This window comes from Pieris brassicae, chromosome 5 (assembly GCF_905147105.1).
Source record: "Pieris brassicae chromosome 5, ilPieBrab1.1, whole genome shotgun sequence".
In the NCBI taxonomy this organism is placed as follows: Eukaryota; Metazoa; Arthropoda; class Insecta; order Lepidoptera; family Pieridae; genus Pieris; species Pieris brassicae.
This window is the reverse complement of record NC_059669.1, coordinates 10,534,082-10,551,890: the sequence shown is the minus strand read 5'-3', so window position 1 is coordinate 10,551,890 and position 17,809 is coordinate 10,534,082. Positions and strand designations below refer to the sequence as shown.

The window sequence follows — 17,809 nt, the reverse complement described above, 5'->3', positions numbered from 1 at the left end:
CAAGTTTTTTAAATACACATTCCATAGATTTTATTTACTTATTAAATTTAATAAGTATAACACATTTTTATGACACTAATTTACATATGTGTTGTAAAACACGTACGTACATACATTCCTTGTGTAGTATGTACCAGGGAAATATTGATTTAACGTTATAATAACAAATTAAATTAGTGTTGCCCTAGTGGCTTTAGCGTGCAACTCTCATCCCTGAGGTCGTAGGTCCGAACCCCGGTCGTTCGCTACAGTCACTCGTACGGTGAAGGCAGATATACTTACCTGTTAGCAAAAACAAATGATCTTAAAACAGATGCAGAAATCTGAGGCAAAAACCTTAATGGTCGTAGCCAATTATTCTCCTGTTTATATTAACAATTGCGAAGAAATCTTGTCATTAGTACCACAGATTAAAGATAAATTGACTTAATATTGACAGGGTCAAAAAAAACTTGTAGCGTACGCGCACAGACAGATCCAACGGGACAGATGTCATGAATATCTTAACTTCTTCCTCTGATCTATTTTTTACTATGGGGGAGGGGATGAGCCTACAGGATGGTCATAAAACGCAGCTACCACAGCCTTAAGACACCCCCTCACCATACTGTGGCCCAAGAGATCTGAGTCTGTTAGGAGACGCCCTTGCGCTAGTCGCGGGGAAAGCCCATTCCGCCCGAGCTATGCTCGCCAAAACGGTCCGAGCTGTCAAGGCCGTTAAGGCCGACAGCGAGATACCATTTAAAAAAAACAAGGACACCCACCTATTTTGATAGTGGATGCTGTTCTCGGCCTTTAAGGAAAGACGCCTCGTATGTATGTATGTATATATATATATATATAACATTCCGAACACACAGTGGGAATATCGTTGAACTTGTAAATGCACTTACGCCGATATAAAGGGAAAGAACGAAAGGTCGTCACACGTCTGGCCACCACATGTGATGATATCAGAGCTGTCAGCTGTGGACAGGACGTGGAAACAACGCGTCACTGTTAACGATTGATGAAAATAAAGTTTGATTTACATCTAAAGAGCGCACTTGGACTTAGAACCGACTAAGTAACTGAAAACTTTATCCATAGTATTTTTAAAAATAGAACGCCCCTCACATTTAAATATATATACATAGTTAGAACAGCTGTCAAGCCATTTTTCTTATTTAAATTTGTTCATGGTCAGTTTTACGTTAGTGGCTTGAGACACCTATTAGACCTTACCTTATAGGGCTTTATCTCTATATATATGAAATTCTCGTGTCACAATGTTTATTCCCACGCTCCTCCGAAACGGCTCGACCGATGCTTATGATTTTTTTAATGCATATTCAGTAAGACCGAGAATCGGCTACTATCTATATTTCAAACCTCTAAGTGATAAGGGGGTGTCCAGCCCAAAATTTTATTTTTATTTTTTAGATATTTTTTTTATTTTATTTTTAATTTTTTATGATACAAAAATACATACAACACTTAATTGTCACTCCTCTACGATCAACCGTTATTATTTATTATAGTAGATAGATTATTTTTATTGAACTGAAAAAATGTTTCCTAGAAATAATATGCAAGGCACAACGACGTGTGCCGAGTTAGATAGTTTTATATATATTTAAAATCATACATATACATATATATAAGTATGTATCGTATTATATTTTTTGATATGCATACACAATTTGTTTTAAATGTGAAAGGTGACTGATGAAAGGTAAGTCTCTCATACTGTCAACGTAGACAGTTGGCAGTAGAAATTTATGAAATTAATCATACAAGGGTGATATACCCTAAAGCATCGGCAAGGCATGACATGACAGAAATTCCCAAATTATTAACCTAATTCTAAGATTGTTAATAACAGCGTTACACATTTTTACGTGTAATAAGAATGATTCAAAATTAAAATATTCATGTACATAAATCAATGTACAAAAAATATATGCTATATATATGGACTTTTAGAACGGCTCCGGCAGAATGAGAGAGCAACCCGGAGCCTCTCTACTTATTCCCCCTGGCGCTTCCACAATACCCGAAAGGATGTTCAGAACAAATCATCCCACTATAAATAAAAATTATTAAATACATTTAACTAAGAAATACCTAATTCGGCTGTGTTGTTTGATGGTCTGAAAGTGAAAGTATGTACAGGAGGGTGTCCATGCAAGGTGTGCTCATGACGCAGCCTATTTAGCGCTGAGGATAATCTTAAGCTTGTCCCGCGATAGCTTAAAAGTCGAGGCTTAAATAGTGATATGAGAATTGGTAGTTAATTACGTAAGTGGCTTTACGTGTCAATGTGTAATGCAACTAAAGACGTATGAAGCCGAAGTATCATAGAAAACCGCAAACAACCCATGCCTACTAAAAATATCCTTATACGCTACGTCAAAACCGCGAGTTAACGATTAAAAGAAAAATGTTACGTATGGGCTAAGAATACGGTAAATTCCCAATAACACGTTGAAAGGGATAAAACAATAACACTTAATTACTTAGAATTAATATTTCAATTGTTTCAGTATTATGTATTTATTATAAGAGTCGAGGATAAGAGCCAAATATTTATTAAAAGATGTAGCCAAAGATGTTATACATAATATTTATAAAATTAAAATTAAAAAAAATAACTAATTATTACCATATGGAACTGTATTGTTTGATGGTCTGAAAGTATAGGAATGATTAAATGTGTAATAAATACCACGGAGATAAGAGTTGTTCGGATTAATACCTACAGCTGAGTTTCATCATCAAACTCAAACGCAATCTTAACTTTATTCATATATGTAAACAAGTAAGCTTATGAATGTCAGAAAAGAAGTTAAATTAATTCTAAATTTACATTTACTACCGCTTCGCAGGTAAAGGGCGTAGAGGAGGCAAGAAGAACTGCCAAGAAACTTCCCACCACTCTTTTTAGTTTTGAGTCGTACAAATTGTTTGAGAAAATCAATCCCAAGGATACGGATCATTAAAATATTCGTGTAATTTATAAAACGCTTTACTGATTAATTTACGTTTAACGAGGGCTTTAAATTTATTTAGTGATATTTCTCTAATTTCCCTTGGGAGTTTGTTGTAAAAACGAATACAATTTCCATATAGGAGTGGTTTATCTTCTGGAGCCTGGTTGGTCGTACACTCGAATTAGTTATGTTTCGAGTATTATACTGGTGAAAGTCACCATTTGTTTTAAATCGTTTATATTATTTTTTAAATACAACAAGGTTTCAAGAATATAATGACCAGATAGTGTCATAATATTTAATTCCTTAAACTTATTCCGTACCGACTCCCTTGGAAAAACACAACCAATACCCCTAACAGCCCGCGTCTGCAGCTTAAATATGGATTGAACCTTTTCAGCAGCACCCCACAGTAGAATACCGCACGACATAACGCTGTGAAAGTAGCTATGACACACAATTATAGCCGTGAGCCGGGATTTTCTTTACTACATATGCTGCAGAGCTCAGCTTATTCGAAAGAGTCTCTATGTGTGGGCCCAACTGGAGTTTACTGTCTATTGTTAGGCCTAGAAAAACAGTTTAGTCAACAAAGTTTAGTTCACCGTCCTTAACTGTCAGCTTACCAATATCTCGCTTTACGCTAGTAGTTGTAAATCTTATAGATTGTGTTTTATTTTCTTTAAGCAGTAAGTTATTTACATCGGACATCGAGGCAAAATACGAAATTCCACCCGTATCACCTCGACGTCCGTCTTCGTTTCACAACTGAGTTTTTAAGGCAGTTTTCACCAGTATGTGGTACCGGCTGCCCACTAAAGTATTTCCCAACCAAATCGAAGTAGTTTCCTTTAAGAAAAGAGTGAACCAATTCTTAAAAGGCCGGCCACAACGGCAAACATCACGTGAGCCTTCTGTGTCTTTTCCCCTGTTCTATAAAACTATAGTTCATCACTTTGCTCTGTTGTCAATAGTTTCCGTAGCGTGAGATATGGGGATGTTTATTCGTATTTTTCCCAGTTCGGATTTCACTATCGAAGTTTTCATATCCCTAACTTATTGAAAACATTCTATAGCCTATGTCCATCGGGAATAATGCAGGATTCTAGTGGTGAGATATTATTATCCGTCCAGTAGTTTTGAAGCCAATGCAAACAAACAAATCTTTCCTCTTTATAATATTAGTGTAGATAATGAAAGTATGTCAAACCGTCCTTTAATCCGATCGCCGATAATGTCAATTATACCGTAGGCAATTTTCTAGAGACATTACGGTCTGCGGCGGAATAATATGACATTTTATGGAAATTGACACACTTGTGCATCAACCATAAAAGTCAGAGCTGAGGCATTTGCCTTTACCGAAGAAAACAATTAGTTATATTACGCCTATTTAGCTTAATTATACACCAAAAATTATATATATATATATATATATATATATATATATATATATATATATAACAAAATATTTTCGATTAATATCCCTAAAAATTTATTAAAAGTATGTAAAGTTATATAACGTTAGAAGACATATATAGTACATAGATCAAAGACAAAAAACATTTTTATATAATTAAATGCTCGTTTGTGTAAATGACATTTAAGTAGACGTTATATTTAAGTGTAGATTTCGTTCGATTAATATTTATTTATTAATCAATACAAAATAAATAATCCTCTGATCCATTTATTTTAATTAAAACATATAACTGGAATACAGAGTACATATATTTAGAAGGAATATAAATTTCATATTAAACCCAAGTTAGCTTTGGAATGCCGGCAACATTCTTAAGCTAACTAGGTCGCATTTTTTAAAAGTCTATTACATAGTTTTAGTCAATACTACAAAAGTGTTTTATAAAATTATTAACAATACAGATAAATAGTAAATAAATTACCCCTAATCATAAAAAAATAATGAGAGTAATTAACAGTATTGGAATAGTGGCCTCAGTATGCGATAGCCACTCCTGCGGTCGTAGGTTCGAACCCTAGCTAAGCACCAATAGGCTTTCTGAATATGTGCACATCTAACAATCTCATTGGTGACAAACCGGCATTTCTCAAATCCAAGACAACAGGCTGATCTATGAAATAAAAATTAACAAAGAATCGGATGCAATCTGAGACAAGACTCGTCTTTATATATAATTATTATTATTAACTTAGTATCCCATCATATGCCTCTTTTACCACCCCTAATACGATTTGACAGGGACAAAACAATTGAAAAACAGAAATCCATGAATTATATTCAAATAAATAATATTAAAATGCCCTGCACAACGTAACTTGCATCTACATTTGATCTGTAAAACAAATGGAACTAATTACAATAATTTATCATCTTCACGTCTCGTTACTCGTGAATTAATTTCATCGTGTTATGGATGAATCGTCACGCTATCGAGAAATTCGAGGCGTGGGAATACATTTGACGATGGGTGACATTTTCCGAATAAAATTTTAGACAGGCCAACGACTTCTTAGTTCTTTGCTCGAAGGGTTCAGGATTTGCTAAGGAATTTGATTTACAAGGTTTTGTACTTATCAAATTTAAAATAAAAAATAAAATGTGTTTATGTCTATGATTAATGTTCAATAATATTAAATCTATAAAAACATATTACCAATTCAACTTTGCAATACAATCGTTCTTCTGTTTCTGAAAATTTTAAAATTTAAATACGTAATTCTCAAGCATCCTTATTAATCGCAGGCCACAGTCCAAAGAAAAAAATGTTAATCGGCATTAATATTGCATTGCATTATACATATAATAAATAAAATATACGTCTACAGTTTAAAATTAAATAATATTTTATATATAAGTGATCTAAGCCATTTAGTGAGTGGCTTATACGGTCATTGCTCCCCAAATCTGGTATAATTAGACTTCATCAGTGACAGGGCATAAAAAGTTATCGCACACATGAATGCCGACATATCATTTCATATTCAAATACATAGACAGACATGCTCAGACATGAGCTTCCGACTGAAGAAAGAGAGAGTGAGTCACATCTGTATATTTTATGCAAGGACTAAGAATTTCTACAATACAGAGCAACAACATTATTCCCGTAAGGTCTTCAAATTGAGGTCAATTTTAAACTTCACGCACATTGAACACAATAATAATGATACGCACAATAAAACATTACGAAATAAACATATGAAATCAATTGTAAATTTTGAACGTTAAGAAGTAGGTATATATATAGGCCATACCATATTTACCTAGATAGATAGACCACGTTCTTAATTGTTTCTCTACTAAAATGAAACGAATCACTTGATTTAAATTTAGTTTCTTACTTGAGTCATCTCTTTCTACATTTTCTGTCCGCGATGAAAGACCTGTTACTTCTGTTGCTTCTCTAGACCTATACGCACCAGCCTCTCACAAAGATGATTAATATCTACAGCATGGAAACCCGTAATTTTAAGAGTGTACCAATTCTTGGCCTGCAACGCACTTGCAAGCAGTGAAGAAACTGATCGTGGTTGGTACTATTTACCAACGACACAATAATTCACAAACCAGATGGACCGATCAAGTAAAAGACGCATCGTCCTCAAAACTGTACTTTAATATGTGCTGGACAGAAACCGGTGGAAACAGATAGTCTGCTCCAGATTCCTAGCAGATCACAACGCTCAGACATGAGTTTCCGACTGAAGAAAGAGAGAGTGAGTCACATCTCTATACGTTATGCAAGGACTAAGAATTTCTACAATACAGAGCAACAACATCATTTCCTTAAGGTCTTTAAATTGAGATCAATTTTAAACTTCACGCCCATTGAACACAATAATAATGATAAGCACAATAAAACATTACCAAATAAACATATGAAATTAATTGTAAATTTTGAACGTTAAGAAGTAGGTATATATATAGGCCATGCCATATTTACCTAGATAGATAGACCACGTTCTTAATTGTTTCTCTACTAAAATGAAACGAATCACTTGATATAGTTGTTTTTGTTTTTACTTAAGTGTTAATTTCATTAAGATACTATATGAGTTTTTATAATTTTTATAAGTCTAATGTCTATTAAAATTCTTTTTGGTCTTGAAAATTAGGGGTATGATTTAGGGTAAGACAGTCATAGCGATAAGTCTCGTTTATGAATCTTATCCTAAAACTAAGGTACACGAGCCAATTGTCTCAAGCAGCTCATGCTGTATTACAATTTCTAATTACATAAGAAATTGTAGCAATTTCATAACTCACATCATAGATGTATTGTGGGCCAGTAAGACCGAGAGTGACCTTGCGCTCTAGACCGTCACGGTGTGTGCACAAACTGTTAGTCGCACTTTACATGACGTATACCTGTGGGAAATGTGGGATTTTCCATAAAAATTACAATTAATTTTTCAACAAAAATTAAAAATACAAAATATTAAATAAAACTGGTAAATAAAAATTGCGGTAATGGAAATTTATCTAACAATGTTTTCGTTTCAATATCCTATTTAACAGTACGAACATAATTGATAATAATATGTATAAACACTTTGGAAAGGTTAATAATGATTAATTTATCAAAAACTCCTCCAAAATATTGATTTATACGACTGTCACGTGACCCAAAACGGTCACATATTAGTCGAATCAAATGACGAAGGATACTTGTAAATAATCATTTCGCCTGTCTAACACAAATATGCGCTTGGAGTTTAAACCCTTCGTAGATTGTTTTAATCTAAACTTAATTAAGAATCATATAAAAAGTTTTAAAAAACATTTGCTTATGTGTTTACTTGTTTACTCACAGTCTGGCACGGGTGTGACGCCATCTTACCAAAAGAAGCTTTGTGGCGGCTTCTTAAAATATTAAACGTTTAGTTTGAATTTTTAAAACTAATAGAGGCTATAAAATATTTTCCCCAAAGGAGTGAAAAAGCAAATAAAAATTCTTAAATCGCGTACGCTGTGGAAACTATTGACAATAAAGCAAAGTGTACTAAGTGTACTACAATTCTATAGAAGACCTCAATATCTACAAAGAAGCTCGCGATACCATATGTTTTTTTACCGAGAAAAGCGTTAGGCATGCATCATGCTACGATTTAATGTGAATTCTAATAATAAATTACAATAAAATTCAAACAGAACCTTCTCACCTAATACATGTATTCTGTGGTATTGCCTTAGGCATATTAAACGTCTCGAGAATGATTTGCCAAGATAGAATATTTGTATACACGTGATGGATTAAGAATATTAACTCTTTGAGGTTAATGATTAAGACATAATTTAACTACTAACGGGAGCCATTTTCTATGACTAAAACGTGTTTCAAATACAATGTCCTGTGCAGGTTTAAAGCCATAAAAATAATTAGGGTTATCTCAAGTCGAGATCAATACAAGAATCGTATTGAGATTTGTGACCTACTTATCATTGTTGAACCTAGTTGACCTTATGAATTAACGGAATTTTCCTGTCATATTAACAATCGTATACTTCTAATACAATACTAACATAGACCCATACCATCCCAGACCATCGATCAGTTTTTTTATATCTGTACAAGTATATATGATAGCTAAGTTTATACGCTATTTGTAGTACATATATACCGCGTTTAAAAGCAATAGGGTTTGTCATATTGTAATAATAATATTTATAACAATGTTTTCATCACAGTTACACAAAACATTAGAAAAAACTGTCTAAAACTAATGCTCAGTCTACTTCAGTTTTACTGCTAAAACTTCCTTTCAGACAAGCCAGTCGTAAAAAATACAATAAAAAAAATACAGAACTTAAAATTGTATTAATTTTTTATCAATTATATGTAGTTAGTGATTAGACAGAGATTAAAGTGTTGTAGTTATGCATACATAACACTTTAATCTCTATCTAAGGCTATCCCGATATTAAGTCAAACAGCCGCCCTATCAATGCGAGCGGGCACCGTGCGTTGCCGGCCCTTTAAGAATGGATACGCTCATTTCTTGAAGGACCCTAAGTCGAAAAGGTTCGGAAATACTTCAGTGGGCAGCTGATTGCACATAGTACCTAGTAGTGCATGGGAAAAACTGCTTTAATTTACTCTCAGTTACGATTTCAACTAGAATCCAAAGTAATTGTAATAAAACAGTACGTTTTAAATTATATACATATTGTTTTCTTCAATAACTAGATTATGTTCAATGTAATCTACACACACATCGCCGGAGTGCATTCCATAACACCTATGGAGCCCCCGTGCATCGTTAAACACATTATATAGAAATTATAGTGAAGAATATAGATTTTAGTACGGCCTCGTTTTTTTATATAGAAATGGTCAAACGGGAAAGAGGCTCCCTGCCCATAGACACGCTCAATGCCAGAGGGCTCACCAGTGCGTTGCTGGCCTTTTAAATCTCTTCCTGCTAATTAACTAAAGATACTAGTTAATTTAATATAATCCTAAGGTTGTACAAATTAACATGTCTCAATTTAAAAATAAAGCCAGCTGGAAAAGAATAAGACAATTTATATAAAAATAATTAAGAATAGAAATACATACAACTAAAATTAATTTAAAAGGTCACTATGTACTGGTAGTGGCACTCACAGTATTGAGATACTTATTCGTTGAGAGTGAAAATATTATATTCTATTTGTTTACAAAATCTTAAGTAACTTGGTAGATTTACCTAATGTTTTGAGTCAAGTGAACTTCCTCTTAAAGAAGAACACAAGAAACACTTCAGTCCTTTTTTACGTTCGTGCAGTGAGGTCTAACGTGGGTTGTAATGCTCCTCTAAACAGATCTCTATCTGCATTGAACGACGCTCTGAGTACATGCGATGCAGATCCATTTAATGACAGTCTCCATGTCTTCAGACGTAAGATGCTGCAGTCACTGTTGATTCGTGACCAATAGTGACCATTGTATAGTATATATTAGTATATATTAGAATGTTAAATTAAACAATTGTATTTTTTGTAGTTTTTTTTTGTATTTTTTTGGTCTGGTTTGTCTATTGCTTTCAATGTTTAACTTATTTTCTCTTTGTCATCGTAATGTTTCCCTTTAAATGTTGTGCACTTGTTATTATGCACATGCATGTATCGTGTTGTTATATGACGTGTGTTTTCTGTAAGTGTTTGTATGTGTTTCATATGTGTGCCTTTTAAAATAAATAAATAATACCACCAACTCTGAGCTCACCGGGTTAACATTGTATTAAGATGTAAATATATTTATTTACTTGCATTATATACTATTGAGATTAACGCCTACGTATTACCTCATAGATAGATAGTTTTAATTAAAAACGGAAAATACTTTGAAACCATCCCACTGTAAATCTACACACTGTCGAGTCCGTAGCTACTATCGCATAAATATTTTATAATTGCATTCCATGAGAGGATCATACATGTTTAGATAATATCATGGATAACATAATTATTGTTTATAAATATAATGTTAATCGTCACATGGTTAAGTAGAAAAACTATTCGTTATTATGAAGATATAGATGTTTTTATACGTCAGCCCTATGTGAACTTTTGGCTCGAGTGCGACCTCGTATGGAATATTGTTTACATCTTTGGGCTGGTGCTTCCAAAACACAGCTTCATCCTTTTGACATAATTCAGCGAAGGGCTAGTCGAATTGTCAATCTCCAACGTATTACTGATCGGTTTGATTATCTCTCTCTACGCAGAGACATTGCGTCTCTTTGCGTTTTCTACGTATACAAAGTGTACTATGGTGAGTGTTCTGAAGAATTGTTTGGGGTGAGCCCTCCTGCCTCGTTACGAACCGTATCAATGCAAAATGTCATCACCATTAACTTGATAACTGGAAGTCTTTCACAGTCCGTTTCACAAGGGATTTTCTTTTGTGAAATAAAATTTAAATTTCTGTTAAATCAACTCCCGGTGGGTGTCTTCCCTGATATCCCAGATATCCTAGATACGACCTCCAACTATTCAAAGTTTGAGTGTCCTACTCCTTCAAAAAGCGGGCAACGCACCCACTAAAAATAGATGTCTATGGGCTGCGATGACTGCTCTTGATGGGCGTCCCGTAAAGTCGTTCGCTGCCTTATTTTATTTAAAAAAAAGTGTAGACCAAGAACTCTCTACAATGGCTCATATAATAATTACCATTTACGAGTGGTCATCTTTTTACCTGTCCGTTAAGAACCTTATGAATCTAATCCAGAGTAGCCCAATGAAGTATTTCCGAATCAATTCGACTAAGGGTCCCTCAAGAAAAGAGCGTACCATTTCTTAACAGACAATCGCACTTGCAAGCCCTGTGGTATTGAGTGTCCATGGGCGGCGGTGTCACTTATCATCAGGCGAGCCTCCTGGCCGTTTGCCTATTCTAAAAAAACCCTATATTATTTTATCTTTCTTTATTTGGTTATTCTTTTAAAACAGCTCGAATAATATAAGGAAATATTATATTTTACGCAAGCGCATTAACACGATTAAAATATTTTATTAAACTCAAATACTCAGCAGAAATCTGTGGTAATTTCGCCATAGTATTTTAAAATTAATATACGCGAGAATGCTAAACTCCATACAAGACAGTTTAAAATTTAAATCAAGCACGACTGGCTAAATGCAAATTTACGAATAATATGTACGCACTGCGTCAGTTAGCTATTGTCAGAATATGTATGTAACATTACTTCAACCATCCCTTTTTTTAATTTGATTAAAAAATATGTAATATATTCCGAAACCATCCTAGACATTTCCGCTTAATTTTCTTATAAGTGGATGCGAAGATAAAATCCCAAACAACATCGCCAGACTATAACTATAGATAGTACACGGAAGTAGTCTGCGATAATAATTGTATGAAAAAAATAGTTTTGGGCGTACTAAAGACGCACCATTTTTTTAGGACTATTACTTATACTTTAGAAGACTCATAAAACCAACTCTGTGTCCTACATTTGTTTTCTGGTGACTCAAACCAACCTACCTTAATAGTTCGTTTGATAGCAGACGGTCAGAGCTTATATTCGCTCGTACAAATTGTTGCATTGCGACGATAGTCACTCGACTCGATTCGAGTAGAGTCGTAGACTGCAGAAAATAATCGATTTCACTGTTTGTCTACTGTCTACGTTATTTACGGGACATTAAAGCTATAAACATGCTTTAAACTACATAAATTTTTCATACAAATGAATACATTCATAGCACCAGTATATAATTTTACACAAAATTGTTAATACTTAATATCATATAAGACCAAGATACAAAACCAAGAACCGTTTTATGGGTCTGAAGACGTGGGAAATCAGTCATACTATAGAGAGGTCCGTTTATAATTATCTCATACACTTATTATATGTTTAGACTTACAACGTCAGTGTTTTAAAATTCATATATCAACATCAGCTGGAAGTGATTCTGCGTCAGCTTTCAATGACAAAGTCTGCTGAAAAAAAACATTCCCCTAAACAACCTCCGGTGCACTTTCCCCTTGAGTACGACAAAGCAAAACATACACGTTAAACACAAGGTAATAGAGCTCAATTTAGCCTGTCATCAAAGACCCTTTAAAACCCGTTAACTATGTTATAAATATTATAAATGCGAACGTAGCTCGTTACGTTCAAACTGCAAAACGTAATACTATATGTTACAAATTAGAGAATTCGAAGCACACAAAACTTCAGTCAATTATATATAATTATTCATATGTTATTAAAATTATAATAAAAATACTACGCTAACAAAAATGATCTTCATCTAGTACAATAAAATAGGTTCTAGAAATTTGACAGCTATGTAAAAAAAATCTCGACTCGACACAATTCTTGAATAAAAATATAAAAGAAATGGTTATAACACTACTTTTTTGTCTTACTACAACACCTTTTGACAACCAATTGTTTTTTTTTTGAAATAAAAGGTATTCAAGCAAAATTATGTAAGTGAAAAGAAAGGATAACACAAACAACAATAAAAAAGAAAAGAAATTTAAATTGTAAGAATTAAATAATCAGCAATGTGTCCTAATTCTATTTCTAGCCGATTTATTATGGATAAAAACGTAACTAATTATATTGAAATCCATTCATAAAATGTTAATATAGAGTATGCAAGACAAATTTAGTAATACGTTCGCTGATGTGTTGCACGTTTTACACTTCATGTGAGATTTGTGTGATATTTTTGATGAAAAACATAGTTATTTTACGTTATATCCACTTTAAGCGCTGATACAATAAGCCTTTTTCTTACTAACTAAAACCGCCTGTATCAACTTTATTATCAACACGTCTTGGTCGTAAGCTGTACTTGTTTTGCGAGTTTATTTTAAACATAGGTGTAGGATAATATCTGACCTATTCACTTGCAATGTTGCAAAATGTTTATTATGATTACTTTTAAAAAAATATTTATTACCCTAGAATCTAGATTATATTAACATTCGTATGTCGCTAAGTGTGCTCACAAGGAATAAATATTGAATATTACTGGTCGAGGTTAAACGTTTGTTTTCCTTATGTAGTTTTTTATTATTATTTGCTTACTATTAAGATGTCATGACGAGCATGATGTATGGAGAGATAAGGGAAGCTGAGAGTTTCTTGCAAGTTCCTCCGTTCTACTGACGTAGAACTAACAGTTAATGTAAAATTAGAATTTCTTTTATATATTTTTAATTGACCTTTACGAGGTGACGTTACTTTGAGACCGAATGACAATAACCAAAGCAGTCCAGACGACAATACTGAGATTTTGTAGGTTGAGACATCCGCTCTAAAGTTACTGAGAGAACTACTGTATCAAATTGCAACGTTACCAAACAAAAGTATTTAAAACTTCGAGTTATGTAGAAAGTTCTTTATATAGATTAAACTGTATTCAAATGAAGCGACAACCAAAGACAATACTAACATTGTTAACGTCTATAAAGTGATTCCTACGCATGATTGTTTACATTAATGTGTCAAAACATGATTAAATGACAGTGTTTTTGCTCAATACAATCATCGGCTGTCGTGTGCTCACAACGTGCGAAACTAAGTGGAATCACGCATGCTATAAAGGCATGCGAGACGTTGGGCTCGGACCACCTTTAAATTATACACGGTTGTTAGAGAAGAATGTGACTTTTACGTCTTAATACTGAGCTCAATTCAGTAGAAATAGCACACACGTAATGTAGATGTGGCTAACTTGTACTATTCAATGATTTATTGATTATAATTATGTAATATTTTGTATCAATGAGCATTCTATGCTAAGAACAAAGATGGAATGTCGCCAACTGTAATACGTATTGTATATGTTTACCTAGTTAAATGTATATATGTTACTTCATTTTCATAACCAGCCTTTATTTCGTAAGACAAAGGACATTTTCACACACTCAATTCAAGCTTTATTTAAACAAAATAAGTCCAAATGTAGTGTCTAGGAAGGCGGAAAAGCATTCAAACATTATTTTCATTTTAAAATGGCTAAGAGTTGCCTGATAAGGAAAGGCACAAGACACATAGGAAGCAGTACTTGCGATCGTTTACCCACGCCCTAATGGTGATAGGTGCCAACGCTGAACACAGAAGCATGATCATGGATTAGTCTGTCAAAAGAAACTAATTGGCACTTTACAATCAACCGTTCGAGTGAAACCAGCTTTTTGTACGAAGTACTTGTAAGGTTAAACTTTAATCGGGCAATTGAATCTTTTTTTCGACTTTCTAAACGAGCGGATGTACGCACTTTTTAATTCAATTTAATTAAGATTAAAAATGACGTTGATTGGCTATCAACTTTTTTAAGTTCCCTTCTGAGAACCGCTGGGGAATTGCTCTTGAACATCGTTCTGATAAATGTAGTAAGTATTTGTGTCGTCGTATACAAGGACATTATTAACAATTGCCAAAATGTATCTTCGAGACCTTTACAAATGGATTACAGGGGATTTACACAGTACAAGTGTATAGTTTTATAATTTTTGTCTCTTTTCTAGGAGGTTCGAAATTCTAGCTACATATAAGTATTTGCGCACTCCTAATTTAATTTTGTTTAGTTATAGTGTCTTGATTAAATGTTGACATGACATAAGGAATGCAAAAAAGTAAGAAAAACTCAAAAGATAAAACTTTACACATTTACAATTCAAAATATTATTTGTTATTGCTCATGAATAATTTATTCTATTGTAAAAAGCGTGAAAAATAATCAGATATGGACATATTTATAGAACCGTAACACAAGGTCAGCTGGTTTGATTGTGAGTCACAAAACAGGAAATATACAAATAAACAGACAATGACAAACTTTATTAAATTTTCAAAGGATGTTTTAATTTAAAGCAAAAATAATGTCCAAATTAAATAAACAGAGGTCAAGTATATTTGATATGATACGCTTCTATTGAAATTCTGTTAATAACAATTACTTTAAAAGCTTCTTAATATTATTACCTATTACAGTTAGTACATATATTGTACACAGAAAAGAGGAATTGAGAAAAATTCAATTTTAAGATTTAACTCCAAGAAAACTAAATAAATATTAATATTATCTATCTATTTCATAGAAAACAACAGTGTGTACTGGCACAAAACTAATTGCAGTCAAGGTCTCCCATTAGCCCTAATTTGACCACTCATAGTGAGACATCAGAGTATGACCAACATTTAGCAATTTAACTATTGATGTCAGGGGACCAACAAGTTTCCTGTTTATATGTATGACTTAAGTCACAGGCCAAATATAGACAATATTTCCTTGTTTGCCTGAAATCTGGAGATATAATTTGTTTAAATCAAAATTTGAGGCCAATTAATAGTTATAATTTCAATCTGTTCTCTGATTGTGATTGATGTTTTGATATTAAATTGTTGTCCACCTAAATATATTTAAGTGACATTTAATAAGTTAAACTTAATAAGTTACTGAAGATTACTTTGTTCTAATAAGATATTATTTTTTTCTTAAAAACCACTACCTTAGCCTATCTGGGCCTCAGATTTCTCTGTGTCATATATTTATACTATGCCTTAAGCACATTTATTGAGTTTGTTTAAAATATTGATTTAATGATTTTTACCCATTGTATCAAGAATATCTTTACTTATTTCTATGCGGTATAATAAATTATGTATAACATTTTAAAGTTTTCAAAAGCTTTTTAACTACATTTAAAGTTTTATATTTGTTATTATTATTCTAAGTCAACACAGGAGATAAAGACAGGAAGTTGCATTCAACCCCGCCAGTAGCACATTGACACAATGTTGATAAGATATAACAGGAAGACATTTTGTAATAGGAAATAAAGAATAAATTCTGTATAATGTGCAATTTTTCAGAACGTTATTTTTAATATCTCATCTCATGAAAAAGTGAAAATTAATTAAAAAATTAGTAGTAAACGATTTCTCGATACTAAATTGATATTAAAAGTGATGTGTTTTAATGTAATAATTTTAATGTAATATTTATTTGCCAAGATATTCGGTTTAACATTGCATTTCATTGTGAAATAAAAACATGTTTGTAAACAAAAATGCCGGTAACGTAAAGAAACATTTGAAACTTACCAGAACCTTGATGAATCTATTCTCCAATTCATCTCTATCTGGCATTGGAGGTTTTGTCCGATTTCTGGTGGACGGTTGCCGTACATGGTGGCTTTTTGTTGTACTGACTGGTCCATCCAACATGGTTTGTTCACGGGATGTTATTAAACCCATTTTACACACCACTAACTTAATGAACACTCATCACAAAAACATTTCTTTTTATCACATACGAAACATAATTTCTAAGAAAACTAGTCACATTATTCGTTATAAACAGTCTGTATCAATTAAGCAACACTGGACAAAGCAAAGGCGAGGCACATCCGCACGCGCATAGATGTTTTTACTTCGTTCAAAGTACCATTCGACTACATTCTCTACTCAATACAAAGCAAAACACTGAATATATAACTGTGAAGTGTGAATGACTGACGCGGTTAGCGGGCTCTGTAGTAAACGCGACACATTACCACAGTGACAACTGACAAATGTCAATTGATCCACTGCAGTTTATGTTAACTTTGACAAACAAATCAGAGCGACGTCTGACGCTTGAGATAAACTGACAACTTACCTGAGAGTCATTTAACAAAAATTAAATAGAGTATATAAAATTTAAATTACTAAAAATATGAAATGCGAAAAAATTAGAGTTTTGCAAGTCTAAGAAACAAACAAATTAATTGTTGCCAGACAAGATTTGTTTCATTCTACACCTGAACTGTGTTTTCTCTGTGCTTTTAAATTTGTGCTTGGGCATGTGGTCCTGTTTATGCTTGTGCTCATGGTTCCCACTTGTGTATGGTAGATATAGTTCTTTATGCTTATTTTTTTTGTATTATTTTAAGTGAATTTATTTGGTACTTTTCATAATCGCACAGTGTACATATGTATAACTTGACCTCTGAGCTATGTAAATGTTTTAGTACAATGTTTAAAAGACACATGAATGATACACAGAGTAACTTAAAAGAAACAATTCTTAAGGGATGCAACACCTTACTTTTACTTTCTCAATCTAAGATTATATCAGATATTAATTCAATAGGTCTAAATAAAAATTTTGATAAATGTGAAATACATCTTTATAGTGAGAATTTAGACACTGACGATACGAGTCTTTCCTCCTACTTCAGTTTTGTTCCTTTGGGGGGTTCAAGTGCACAAGCGCTAACTAAAGATTTATGTTGGCGCCTAGTAGATGGTACCAGTGATCCCAAAGCTGGTGCTTTCCTCGCAACACGGCGGGAAAATGCTGCCAGCGTCAGTACACAGGGCAAACTTTTTAAATGTTT

The 17,809-nt window shown here is 33.1% G+C and overlaps 1 protein-coding gene across 2 annotated transcripts in view; it reads right to left on the bottom strand.

Annotated features, from left to right (window-relative positions):
* LOC123709718 (formin-like protein) overlaps positions 1 to 16,958 on the bottom strand; it is an 85,027-nt gene extending 68,069 nt beyond the window's left edge. For both annotated transcript variants that reach the window (XM_045661236.1, XM_045661237.1), the window contains exon 1: positions 16,533 to 16,958. In XM_045661236.1, the coding sequence (XP_045517192.1) occupies positions 16,533 to 16,685 (153 nt within the window). In that variant the 5' untranslated portion in view covers positions 16,686 to 16,958. The remainder of the gene's footprint in view (positions 1 to 16,532) is intronic.
* Positions 16,959 to 17,809: the final 851 nt, after the last annotated feature.